General features: G+C 39.6%; 2 protein-coding genes across 2 annotated transcripts in view; both read right to left on the bottom strand.

The window, feature by feature from the left end:
* LOC130458130 (uncharacterized) overlaps nucleotides 1-1,757 on the bottom strand; it is a 71,389-nt gene extending 69,632 nt beyond the window's left edge. Inside the window, exons 1-2 of the mRNA XM_056821111.1 lie at nucleotides 1,679-1,757; nucleotides 308-471 (exon numbers count right to left, since the gene is read on the bottom strand). Of these exons, the coding sequence (XP_056677089.1) occupies nucleotides 308-471; nucleotides 1,679-1,757 (243 nt within the window). The remainder of the gene's footprint in view (nucleotides 1-307; nucleotides 472-1,678) is intronic.
* LOC130458523 (ras GTPase-activating-like protein IQGAP2) overlaps nucleotides 314-14,190 on the bottom strand; it is a 30,073-nt gene continuing 16,196 nt past the window's right edge. Inside the window, exons 4-6 of the mRNA XM_056824774.1 lie at nucleotides 5,612-5,775; nucleotides 4,538-4,698; nucleotides 314-2,549 (exon numbers count right to left, since the gene is read on the bottom strand). Of these exons, the coding sequence (XP_056680752.1) occupies nucleotides 2,369-2,549; nucleotides 4,538-4,698; nucleotides 5,612-5,775 (506 nt within the window). The 3' untranslated portion in view covers nucleotides 314-2,368. The remainder of the gene's footprint in view (nucleotides 2,550-4,537; nucleotides 4,699-5,611; nucleotides 5,776-14,190) is intronic.

Raw genomic sequence — 14,190 nt, 5'->3', positions numbered from 1 at the left:
TTAAGCTAGCTATGAATGGTCTGAGGCCATACAGGAACCGAAGTCTGCAGGACCCCCGGTCCAATGCTCCCTCCAGGGGACCAGCCGTCATGGCAGTCCGGACGACGCAGTGCCTATGCTTTCTGGGGAATCACTACTTTAAGTGAAGGGCAACTAGATCCTATGGATGGCCGCAAAGTCCCAGCAGCTTTCTTCCCCTTCTGCCATGATCTCAGAGCAACACCTCATTTTCAAGTGGATTCTGCCCTTCCCACGCAATGCTCCAGCCTCCGAGTCACTCATGCAGCCACAGACCTCCTGCACTTACCAAAGAGCTCTGATTCTGAAGGTTGAACAGTTCATCCTGATACAGAACAGCAGCAAAGGGATGGACGGTCGGGAGCTGGGCCTCAGGTTTCATGAGTGCCATCACGGTGTTACTGGGATGACCTTCCCGAATCACAGCATTGATCTCATCGACAGCAGCGAGCCCTGGAGGACAAGGAGGCAGTCAGATGGCAGTCCGAATCACACTTCATGTACTTGCTGGTGTTTCCCCTTGAATCGCTCAGGGATTGGGGGTTTAACGATCACTACTCTTCCGGGCAGCACCAGCCTAGCCAATCACCACTTACCCTGACCACGGAGAGGTCTACAATACCTAGACCACATCAGAGATGAATGATCCTTGATGGAAAGGGGCAGATGGCGTGTCTCAGCCTTCTGGCACAACAAAAGGGGCCAAATAGTTGTGGAGCAGCTACAGTGGACAAGGTCACAAATAACCCAAGAGACTTGGGGACTTTTCAAAGCATGAGAAGCCCCACAAGCCTTGAAAATCAACTAAAGCAGAAGCCTGCCAAGAAAACAATGTCAAAAGCATGAGACAAGGGAACAGCTGGGTAGCTCAGTGGATTGAGAGCCAGGCCTAGAGATGGGAGGTCCGAGGTTCAAATCTGGCCTCAGCCACTTACTAGCTGTGTGACCCTGGGCAAGTCACTTGACCCCCATTGCCTAGCCCTTACCAGTCTTCTGCCTTGGAGGAAATACACTGTGTTGACTCCAAGACGGAAGGTAATGGTTTAAAAAAAATAAAAGCATGAGACAAGAAGAGGAAAAGGATGCCAAACAACACGTGTTACTTCAGAGAAATTAAGATGACAAGTGAAAGAGGGGGCCCCTAGCAGGGACTAGGATGAAAGGAGATGGTGTCAAATATAAGAAAATAAACCTTGAAATGTTCTATAGAGGAGAGGAGAGTTTATCTCCTGCAAAACCCTCAGAATATTAATTAAGAAATTGAGGCCCATGGAGAACAAATTATTTTCCCAATAGTCCCAAAGGCCTTAGTGGGCCTAGTGATGTAGCTGGGAAGTGAAATCCAGACTCCTGATTTTTATCCATTTTGATCCTTGCAGGAATCTAAAAAGGGATCAGCAACTTACTCACAGAAAGGGAACAAGGATGAGTTCTGCACCTTCTGGGTTACAGGCACTGTGCTGCTCAGTACTGCATAAATATCATCTCCTTTGATCCTTACCACAACCCTGAGAGGGAGGTACTATTTTTCCCCCCATAATGGAGTGGAGGAACCTCGGCCAGAGGCTCAATCATTGGCACAGAGTCATACAAAAAGGCAGTAGCTGAGACATGACTTGAACTCAAGCCTTCCTCACTATGCAGTCAGCACTTTAGGCACTGAGCCACACATCAGATATTTCCTCATTATTCCAGAATGTTTCCTCGGCCGAGGAAGACTTTAGTCCAATATCCCGCATCCTTTACATTTCTATCACCATCAGTTATCAAAATGATGATCAGGGCACTACAGTCCAGATAGTGTTAAATTATATTCATTGCATTGTAAAAGGTACCTTTAGAAATCCTCTAAAGGGAATTGGAAAATGAGGGGATGCCCTTCAACTGGGAAATGGCTGAACAAATTGGGGTATATGTTGGCAATGGAATACTATTGTGCTAAAAAGAATAATAAAGTTGAAGAATTCCATGGAGACTGGAACAACCTCTAGGAAGTGATGCAGAGTGAAAGGAGCAGAACCAGGAAATCATTATACACAGAGAATGATACACTGTGGTGTATGTGGCAATGCAGTGATCCTGAAGAACTTGGAAAGATCAATGAGAAAAAACACTATCCACATTCAGAGGAAACACTGTCTGGATTCAGATCTGGCCTCACATATTTTCCTAATCAAGTGACCTTGTCTCTACTTGACTAGACCTTACCACTCTTCTGGTGTGAAAACAATACTAGTATCATTTTTCTTCCATTTTCTAAGACAAAAATCATGCAATTAATATTAGAACAATTTCCCTGAAAAAAAGGGTAAAATTAAAAATTGAGTAAGGAATTGGGTAAAAATTTCAATTATCCAGATGTTGATATTTTCAGCCATTCTGCAAAACCAAACTGACTGCACTTACTTGCTTTTTCTTCTTGAATTTCCTCATTGACCCTATCGATTTGATTCTGCATTTCATCCCGCCTCAGGTTATCCTGTCCTTGAGATGAGGCTTCTCTTTTGATGGACATGAGCCTGCTAGCGTACCTGGGGAAGACAAGTCACCAAACATCCATTATCTTTAAATGTCCCTTTCAGTTGACGAAATACGACAGACACTGGGAGAGCGACCTATGGGAAGAGTAGGAGAACAGGCAGGCAGCAGGGTTTGTCGCCCTTCCGTGACATTCACCCGAGAAGCATGTGTAAAACGATGACGTTGCAAAGGGAAAAGCCCTGTGGGGACTCGAGTGTCTAGAGGACACCATGGCCACCCCAAAGAGCCTCCGACCACAAGGAACCCGCACCTCCGTAGGACTTACACAGGGATGGACAGATATTTACAGCACACAGAAAATGACTTCCAGGTGGGGGCATGCCCACAAAGGGAAGGCTCAGGGAAGGGACGTCTCGCGTATCTGTCCTGCCCTGACAGAACTAAAGTCTCTGTAAATCGTAGCGCCCACTTGCCCAGCCCTTCTTGTTCTTCTGTCTTAGAAACGACAGGAGGAGAGGGATTAACAAAATGGAAAAGAAGAAAAAAAAGGCATTGCTATTGTCCAAGTGAGAGCTGATGAATGGCACCACTTGCCTGGGAGTCATTTCGATGGATGAGAGGTTTATGAGATTCTGGGCATGCAGAATGCACCAGATTTGACAACTGAAAAAGAGTTTCTCTCTTTACAAGTGTACCTGGTAAATCCCTCTCGGAGAGACTGTAAGGGCCAGGAGGGCAAAAGTGGTCTCATAACTGAAATATTGGGCTATTTCCAAGTAACAGAGTCATGCTTCTCTGAACAGAGATTATTTTCATATTCTGACTGTGGAATTTGGAGTCAGAAGAGCTGAATTAAAATCCTGACTCTAGGTGGCTTGGGGTATTGAGAGTCAGGCTGAGAGAAGGGAGGTCTTCAATTCAAAGAGGACCCCAGACACTTCCTAGCTGCCTAAACATGGAGAAGTCACTTCACCTGCATTTTCTAGCCCTCACTGCTCTTTTGCCAAAGAACTAAATCATAATCTGGAACCGGAAAGACATAATTTTTTTAAATCCTTACACTACCTTTGACTAGTCCTGTGAGCACAGGCAAAGCTAATAACCATACCTAAGCTTTAGTTGCCTTCTCTGATAAAGAGGTATCTGGGTTAGCTGACCTCTAACATATATTTCCTCTCTAGATCCTTTGCTCATTTTGGTGGTGGGACATGCAGGGTGTGAGATGGGGAATTTCATCAAATTTTAAAACAGGGAATTATCTCCCCTTTGGTGGTCACCAACACAAATAGGGAAAAGCCTGTAGAGCCTGACTAAAAAGTATCTTGGCCTTGCCCTCTCCCTCATACAGGCATGTTTCTTTCTCAAACTTTTCACTTTGGTTTAGAACATCCATCCATCCTGCACTAATGGCTCCAGTGTCTTTGCTGTCCAGGAGTGAGTTCTGGCAGCATCAAATGAAAGGAACAGCAGCTGAACATGGGCACGTGCCAGCTAGGACCCTGTTCAGGGCTGTCCCAAGGAAAAAACCGAAGGAAGCCTCTTCTTCTCAATGTCTGCTTTTCCCCCTATTACAGCAGGTGATGGGACAGAGGGTTGGGGATGGCATAGGATGTGTGGAGGTGAACAGATTTACCAGTGCAGAGAGTCATATTATATACTGAGAGCTCAACTTGGCGATTGAGGACTCAAAAGCAGGTCCTGCTGACTTCTTCCTGAGCTTGTCACCGGACCTCTCTTACTAGAAAGAAAGCCCAAGGTAGCCACTCTACATGAAAGCATGGGAAATGTGTAGGTTACAGTGGCAGCTTCCCTTACATCCCCCACATTTTCGGAAAAGGAAATACACTGAATACAACCTACACGAGCATTCTTAGCTCTTCATGACCACTTAGAATATATAAGTTCAGGAAACAAACATTTCCAAAGGGGCTTGACAGGAAGGACTGCATCCTTGACATTTAAGGTCCCTGGAGCCAATGATTCCAGAATCTCACCGGTACCACTGACAAAGTGCTGAAAGGAATGAGGGACCCCTTACCGTTCCAAGTGTTCTTTATCCAGATTATGGAAGCCTATTGAAGGATTTTGGAGGTGATTCTGTATGGACACAAGATCCTCGGTTTCCAATGCCTGGTTAAGCAAAGCAACACCTAACACCATTTCTACTGCCATGGTCAGCTCCTTGGGGGCCAGGTAGTTCTGTTGGAAAAAATAGCAATAAGAAGAATTTTCACAGGATTTCACAAAGTATCACAAAATAAAGCACGAAAAAGAAAAATGTAAAACCTTCTTTAAAAACATTTCTGCCAAAGGTGCTTAGGTGAAAACATGTGGAAAACAAAATGATTAGGAGTAACTGTGTACCAAGAAGAATAAGGATGGATAACAAAAAATATCAGTGTAGTCTATGACTATACCCACAGCTGATAATTCTACAAGCTGATTATCAGGGCCACATAGCATAATGTGACAAGGAGAAATGCTATTATTTCAGATATAGTGCCTTAAGGCTTAGACAGTTTTTTTTTTTCAATCTCTTGCCTTGTGTTTTAAAATCAATACTGTGCATTAGTTCCAAGGTCAGAGAGAGGAAAGGGCTAGGGAATGGGGCTTAAGTAAATTAAGTTAGGTCATATGGCTTTAAAGTTTCCTGGTTTTCCTCCTTGTTCCCTACCTTTTCCATCTCAGTCTATTTTTTAATTCGTTTACCTTCAGTCTTGGAATTAATGCTATATAGAGATTCCAAGGCAGAAAGGTGATAAGGGCTAGGCCGTTGTGATTAAATGCCTTGACCACTGTCAGCGAGCTACAATAGGTCTGATGCTACACAGGAACTGATGACTCCATGATTCATGGTCCAATGATCCATCCTCGGGAACATCTGTCATTGGAGTCCAGGCAATGAAGTGCCTCTGCTTTCTAGGGGATAATTACTTTAAGAGAACCACAACTTGAATCTATGAATGACCTGAATGGCTTGAGAGTTTTCTTACCATTCTGAGATCATACAAAATGATTTTAGAGTAAAATCTTATTTTCAAGATGATTCTGCTCTTCCAAACAAATGCTCCACTCTGAGACAGTCATGCAGCCAGAGTCCTACTGGACTTACCAAAGAGCTCTGTTTCTGAAGGTTGAACAGTTCATCCTGATACAGAACAGCAGCAAAGGGATGAATGGTAGGGAGCTGGGCCTCAGGTTTCATGAGTGCCATCACAGTGTTACTGGGATCACCTTCCCGAATCACAGCATTGATCTCATCAACAGCAATGAGCCCTGGAGGACAAGGATGTCATGTCAGTCAGAAAATCATTTTATTTACTTGGTGTTGTTTCCCATTGAATCTCTCAGGGATTGGTGTTAAATATCAGTATTCTTAGGGGGAGAACCAGTCTAGTCAATCACTACAATCATTACAATTTCTAGGCAATATGAGAGACAAATGATACTTGATGAAAAATGAAGATGACATCTCAGGTTTCCTGCCTATTGTTAGATTTATAGTTGGATTGAACTATTAGATTGGTGGTAACCAGGGATTTACTTTTTAAATCCCAAAATGAATTATTCCTGTAAATGAAATTTGTTGTAGTTTATTTTACAGTAGAGGGAAGATATTAAGGAAGAGAAAAGTAAAGAGAGAGAGAGAGAGAGAGAGAGAGAGAGAGAGAGAGAGAGAGAGAGAGAGAGAGAGAGAGAGAGAGAAAGAGAGAGAGAGTGAGAGTGAGAGAACGCAAGGGAGCTCTGGCTTCCTCTGAACCAGTTAGAATTTCTAAGTCAGGGGAGAGGAATCTCAAGAAGGTCCTTTCTCAGAACTTCATGGCTCCAGAAAGTGCAAGGAAAGAAGTCAGCCTTTACACTCACCACAGTGACCCTGTAAAAGGAAAGCAATTTGAGGTCTTCTGGGTGAGCTCCTACAGTGGTCCAATTCCATTGCCAAGTGTCTTCACTCCAAGTGTGAGTGTTTGTCTTCCAGTCCCACCTCAAGTGACTGTTGATCTCTGTGTGTCTCTGTTTCCACTATTTCTTTCTTTATTTTTTGACATTATTTTTATTTCGTCAATTTCAAACATTATTCCTTGGTTACAAAAATCATTTTCTATTCCTCACTCCCCTTCCCCCAACACTCCCATAGCCAACCTGCAATTCCACTGGGTATTGCATGTGTTCTTGATCAGAAAACATTTTCATTTTGTTGGTATTTACACTAGGATGTTCATTTAGAGTCTACATCCCCAATCATATCCCCTTTGACCCATGTCATTAAGCAATTGTTTTTCTTCGGTGTTTTTACTCCCATAGTTTTTCCTCTGAATGTGGATAGTGTTTTTCCTCCTATATCCTTCCAGGTTGTTCAGGATCAATGTATTACCACTAATGGAGGATTCCATTACATTCGATTGTATCGCAATGTATCAGCCTCTGAGTACATTGTTCTCCTGGTTCTGCTCCTTTCACTCTACATCACTTCCCGGAGGTTGTTGCACTTCCCATGGAATTCTTCCACTTTATTATTCCTTTTAGCACAATAGTATTCCATCACCAAGTATACCTTAATTTCTTTAGCCATTCCCCCATTGAAGGGCATCCCCTCATTTTCCAATTTTTTGCCACCACAAAGAGCACAGCTATGAATATTCTCATACAAGTCTTTTTCCTTATTTTCTCTTTGGGGTACAAACCCAGCAGGTCTATGGCTGGGTCAAAGGGCAGACAGTCTTTTAGCGCCCTTTGGGCATAGTTCCAAATTGCCCTCCAGAATGGTTGGATCAATTCACATCTCTACCAGGAATAAATTGATGGCCGAACTTTTCCACATCCCCTCCAGCATTCATTAAGTTCCATAGCTGTGATGTTAGCCTATCTGCTAGGTGTGAGGTGATACCTCAGAGTTGTTTTGATTTGCATATCTCTGATTATCAGAGATTTAGAACACTTTTTCATGTGCTTATTAATAGTGTTGATTTCTTTATCTAAAAACTGCCTATTCATTTCTCTTGCCCAATTATCAATTGGATAATGGCTTGATTTTTTTGTACAATTGATTTATCTTAGACTTGCCAATTTATTTCCCTTCTAATTTTGTTTACATTGGTTTTGTTTGTACAAAACATTTTTTTAATTTGATGTAGTCAAAACTATTTATTTTACTTTTTGTGACTCTAAGTCTTACTTGGTTTTAAAATCTTTCCCTTCCAAAAGGTCTGACATGTATACTATTCTGTGTTCACATAATTTATTTATAGTTTCCTTCTTTATGTTCGTGTAATTCACCCATTCTGAATTTATCTTGGAGTAGGATGTGAGATGTTGATCCAAGCCTAATCTCTTCCACACTATCTTCCAATTTTCCCAGCAGTTTTTGTTGAATAGTGGATTTTTATCCCAAAATCTGGGATCTTTGGGCTTGTCATAGACTGTTTTGCTGAGGTCACTTATCCCAAGTCTATTCCACTGATCCTCATTTCTGTCTCTTAGCCAGTACCAAATTGTTTTGATGACCACTGCTTTATAAAATATTTTGAGATCTGGTACTGCAAGGCCACCTTCCTTTGTATTTTTTTTTATTTCCCTGGGCATCCTTCATCCTTTGTTCTTCCAAATGAACAATGTTATGGTTTTGTCTAATTCAGTAAAAAAGTTTTTTGGTAGTTTGATGGGTGTGGCACTAAATAAATAGTTAAGTTTGGGTAGGATGGTCATTTTTATTATATTAGCTCATCCTACCCTTGAACAGTTAATGTTTTTTCAATTGCTCAGATCTAGTGTTAGTTGTGTGGAAAGTGTTTTGTAGTTGTGTTCATATAGTTCCTGTGTTTCTCTAGGCAGATAGATTCCTAAATATTTTATATTGTCTAAGGTAATTTTGAATGGAATTTCTCTTTCTAATTCCTGCTGCTGGGATGTATTGGAGATATATAGAAATGCTGATGACTTATGTGGGTTTATTTTGTACCCTGCAACTTTGTTAAATTTGTTGATTATTTCAACTAGCTTTTTAGTGAATTCTCTAGGATTCCTTAAGTAGACCATCATATCTCCTGCAAAGAGTGATAGCTTTGTCTCTTCATTGCCAATTTTAATACCTTCAATTTCTTTTTCTTCTCTAATTGCTACTGCTAGTGTTTCTATTACAATGTTAAATAATAGCAGTGATAATGGGTATTCTTCTTTCACTCCTGATCTTATTGGGAAGACTTTCAGTTTATCTCCATTGCAGATGATGTTGGCTGATGGTTTTAGACAGATGCTGTTTATTATTTTTAGGAAAGACTCATCTATTCCTATACTTTCTGGTGTTTTCAATAGGAATGAGTGTTGTATTTTGTCAAAGGCTTTTTCTGCATCTGTTGAGGTAATCATGTGATTTTTGTTGGTTTGCTTGTTGAAATGGTCAATTATGTGGATGGTTTTCCTGATATTGAACCATCCTTGCATTCTTGGTATAAATCCTACCTGATCATACTGAATAACCCTGTTGATCACTAGCTGGAGTCTTTTTGCTAGTATCGTATTTAAGACTTTTGCATCTATGTTCATTAAGAAGATTGGTCTATAGTTTTCTTCCTCCGTTTTTGACTTGCCTGGCTTTGGAATCAGTACCATATTTGTGTCAAAGAAATTTGGTTGAACTCCCTCTTTGCTTATTTTGTCAAATAGTTTGTATTTATTGGGATTAGCTGTTCTTTGAATGTTTGATAGAATTCACTTGTGAATACATTCAGCCCTGGGGGTTTTTTCTTAGGGAGTTCCTTGATGGTCTGTTTGATTTCTTTTTCTGATATGGGGTTATTTAATAATTCTATTTCTTCTTCTGTTAATCTAGGCAATTTATATTTTTGTAAATATACATCCATATCACCTAGATTGGCATTTTTATTACCATATAATTGGGAAAAATAATTTTTAATGATTGCCTCAATTTCCTCTTCATTGGAAGTGAGGTCTCCCTTTTCATCTATGATACTGTTAATTTGGTTTTCTTCTTTCCTTTTTTAAATTAGATTGATCAGTACTTTGTTAATTTTGTTTGTTTTTTCAAAATACCAGCTTCTAGTTTTTAGTTTTTTTATTTCTATTTCTAATTTATATATATATATATATATAAATATGAACTATTTATTAGTTCAATAGTTATATTACTTTCAATTTTATTAATTTCTTCTTTAATTTTTAGGATCTCAAATATGGTTTTCTTCTGGGGGTTTTTTAATTTTGTTTGCTTTCAAGTTTTTTGATTTGCATGTCCAATTCATGGATCATTGCCCTCTGTAATTTCTTACTATATGAACTCAAGGACATTTATTTTCCCATGAGTACTGCTTTAACTGCATCCCATAGAGTTTGAAAGGATGTCACATCTTTGTTATTTTATTCAATGAAATTATTGTTTCTATGATTTGTTCTCTACCCGATTTTGGAGAATCACATTATTTAATTTCCAATTAATTTTTGATTTGGCTCTCCATGTACCATTATTGATCATTGTTTTTATTGCCTTATGATCTGAAAAGGTTGCATTTATTATTTCTGCTTTTCTGCATTTCTATGACCTAGTATATGGACAATCTTTGTGAATGCACACTGTGCTGCTGAAAAGAAGGTGTATTCCTTTTGGTCCCTATTTATTTTTCTCCATATATCTATTAACTCTATTTTTTTTAAGATTTAATTCACCAGACTTCTGGGTAATCATGGCTGCAATCTAGACGCCACACACTTCCTCTCTCCGGCACCGAACGAAATAGACTACATCAAAGGAGTATAAAAATCACCTTTGGAGGAACAGAAGGACTCCCCAGTACTCCCCAGTACACCACAGAGGCAAAGGTACATGGGGCTTGAACATTTCCACACTATAATAAGAAGGAGGAAAAGCTTGCACAGAAACGTGAACTGAGCCTCCCTTTCCCCCCACCACCACTTCCCCCACCAAACCAGAGTGAGCTACCGGAGCTCTCAATGGCACAGTGAGTGAGTGGGAAATGTCTCTGTCTGGGGGGGGGGCACTCGTGGGTCCTTGGGATCTGGGGACTGTCAGGAAACGTCTCAGGGTGGTTTCACGGGAGAACCCTGCGCTGAGCGCAGGGGGTCCACTGAGCTGTACTCGGGGAGGTTGAGCCGAGCATCTGGGTGGAACTAAACTCCAGGAACGGACCACACGCTGATTATCTCGGCGGAGCTGAACACCTGGGCGGTTGGGCTGTGATCAGGGGCCCAGTGCTCTAAGAAAACTCGGAGGCTGGGAAGAACTAGTCTGAGGCAACCTAAATTCACAGAAAACCCGCCCATATCACCCAGACCCCAGACCAAAAAGGAAAGGGAAATAAAACCACCAAAGGGATGGCTCACATGGCCCAAAATCAAATCTCCAGGAAGAGAGGGAAAAAGGTGACTAGTGAAAACTTTTATGGTAGAAGTACCCAAGGAAAAGAAGAGAATGAGGATGAAATCCAAAAAAAAATCAGAACATGCCTCCCAAAATCAACTTGAAGAAAGTGAGATCATAAAACAGCAAGAATCAATAAAGCAAACCCAAAAAATTAATGAATTAGAAGAAAACAAAATATCTCACTGAAAAGGTGACTTGGAAAACAGAGGGAGAAGAGAAAACCTCCGAATTATCGGTCTCCCAGAAAAACCAGAGATAAACAATAAATTTGATATTATTCTACAGGAGATTATGAAAGAAAATTGCCCATACGTTCTGGAGCAAAGGGGGAAAATTGAAATAGAAAGGGTACATAGAACACCCTCTATACTAAATCCCCAAAAGACAACCCCTAGGAATGTAATTGCCAAATTCAAGAGCTTCCAAGAAAAGGAAAAAAATCCTACAAGAAGCCAAGAAGAGGAGCTTCAGATATAAGGGGGCTCCCATAAGGATCACACAGGACTTAGCAGCTAACACAATAAGAGACTGCAAAGCATGGAACATGATATTTAGAAAGGCAAGAGAGCTGGGTCTCCAACCAAGAATCAACTACCGAGCAAAACTGACTATATACTTCCAAGAGAAAGTATGGGCATTCAACAAAATAGAAGATTTCTAAGCATTTGCTAAGAAAAGACCAGAACGTAGTGGAAAATTTGACATCCAATCACAGAAAGCAAGAGAAACATGAAAAGGTAAATATGAAAGAAAGGGAAAAGGAGATAAATCTTATCTTTTTCTTTAAGTCAAACTCTCTTCTATAAGGACTACATTTACATCAAATTAATATATATTATATATATATATAATATATATATATATTAATATGTGGGGAAAATGTATAGTTTAACTCTCAAAAATTGTATGCATCATAAGAGTAGTTAGAGGAAACATGCATAGGGAAAGATTGGGGCATTAAGAAGATTTGGAGAAAGTGGGGGAAAAAAAGGAAAAGGGAGGGGGGGAACAGACGATAACACTAAGATTTACATCAAGAAATAGGGGGGAACATAATAGAATAATCTTTCCCATATAAAGATACACATAGGAAGGGGAGGGGAAGAACTCTCATATGAGAAGGAGAGGGAGAGAGAGTGAAGTGGAATTATTTTAAACCTTACTCTCAGTGAAATCAAATCTGAGAGGGAAGAACATCTAGATCCAGTGGGATCCTGAATTCTATCTTATCAATTAGGGCAAGAAAGAAAGGAAAATTAAGGAGGGGGAGGGGGAAGGGAGTATAAAAAAGGGGGCTCGAAAGGGAAGCATCTCAAGGGAGGGGACTAGGGGGACTGACCTAAAGTAAATCACTGGTTCAAAAGGAGATAGGTAAAGAAGAAATGTCTGAACTAGGGGAAGATATCAAAATGCCAGCGAATCCACAAATGACAATCATAACTTTGAACATGAATGGGATGAACTCACCCATAAAACATAGACAAATAGCAGATTGGATTAGAACCCAAAACCCTACCATCTGTTGTCTTCAAGAAACACATGAGGCGGGTTTACACAAGGTTAGAATTAAAGGTTGGAGTAAGACCTTTTGGGCCTCAACTGATAGAAAGGAGGCAGGAGTTGCAATCATGATATCTGACAAAGCCAAACAAAAATAGACCTGATCAAAAGGGATAGGGAAGGTAAATATATTCTGTTAAAAGGGAGTATAGCCAATGAGGAAATATCACTAATCAACATGTATGCACCAAATGGTATAGCATCCAAATTTTTAATGGTGACACTAGGAGAATTGAAGGAGGAAATAGACAGAAAAATCATATTAGTGGGAGACTTGAACCAACCACTATCAAATTTAGATAAATCAAACCAAAAAATAAATAAGAAAGAGGTAAAAGAGGTGAATGAAATCTTAGAAAAATTAGAGTTAATAGACATATGGAGAAAAATAAATAGGGACAAAAAGGAATACACCTTCTTTTCAGCACCAAATGGCACATTCACAAAAATAGATCATACACTCGGTCACAGAAACATGGCACTCAAATGCAGAAAAGCAGAAATAATAAATGCAGCCTTTTCAGAACACAAGGCAATAAAAATATTGATTGGTAAGGGTACATGGAGAGCCAAATAAAAAATTAATTGGAAATTAAATAATATGATTCTCCAAAATCAGATAGTTAGAGAAGAAATCATAGAAACAATTAATAATTTCGTTGAAGAAAATGACAAAGGGAAGACATCCTTTCAAACCTTATGGAATGCAGCCAAGGCAGTACTTAGACGAAAATTCCTATCTCTGAGTGCATATATTAACAAATTAGGGAGGACAGAGATCAAGGTATTGGAAATGCAAATCAAAAAACTTGAGAATGAACAAATTAAAACCCCGCAGAAGAAAACCAAACTAGAGATCCTAAAAATTAAGGGAGAAATTAATAAAATCGAATGTGACAGAACTATTGAGCAAATAAACAAATCTAGAAGCTGGTACTTTGAAAAAACAGACAAAATAGACAAAGTACTGGTCAATCTAATTAAAAAAAGGAAAGAAGAAAGGCAAATTAACAGCATCAAAAATGAAAAGGGGAATCTCACCTCCAATGAAGAGGAAATTAAGGCAATCATTAAAAACTACTTTGTCCAACTATATGGCAATAAATATACCAACCTAGGTGATATGGATGAATATTTACAAAAATATAAATTGCCTAGACTAACAGAAGAAGAAATAGATTTCTTAAATAATCCCATATCAGAAAAAGAAATCCAACAGGCCATCAAAGAATTTCCTAAGAAAAAAATCCCCAGGGCCTGATGGATTCACCAGTGAATTCTATCAACCATTCAGAGAACAGCTAACTCCAATACTATACAAAGTATTTGACATAATAAGCAAAGAGGGAGTTCTACGAAACTCCTTTTATGACACAAACATGATACTAATTCCAAAGGCAGGAAGGCCAATAACAGAGAAAGAAAATTATGGACCAATCTCCCTAATGAATATAGATGCAAAAATCTTAAATAGGATACTAGCAAAAAGACTCCAGCAAGTGATCAGAAGGGTCATCCACCATGATCAAGTAGGATTTATACCACGGATACATGGCTGATTCAATATTAGGAAAACCATCCACATAATTGACCACATCAACAAGCAAACCAACAAGAACCACATGATTATCTCAATAGATGCAGGAAAAGCCTTTGATAAAATAAAACACCCATTCCTACTAAAAACACTAGAAAGCATAGGAATAGAAGGGTCGTTCCTAAAAATAATAAATAGTATA

The sequence above is a fragment of the Monodelphis domestica genome, chromosome 3 (genome assembly GCF_027887165.1).
Source record: "Monodelphis domestica isolate mMonDom1 chromosome 3, mMonDom1.pri, whole genome shotgun sequence".
Taxonomy (NCBI): domain Eukaryota; kingdom Metazoa; phylum Chordata; class Mammalia; order Didelphimorphia; family Didelphidae; genus Monodelphis; species Monodelphis domestica.
The sequence above is the reverse complement of the archived record's forward strand: the minus strand, read 5'-3'. Positions and strand labels throughout refer to the sequence as shown.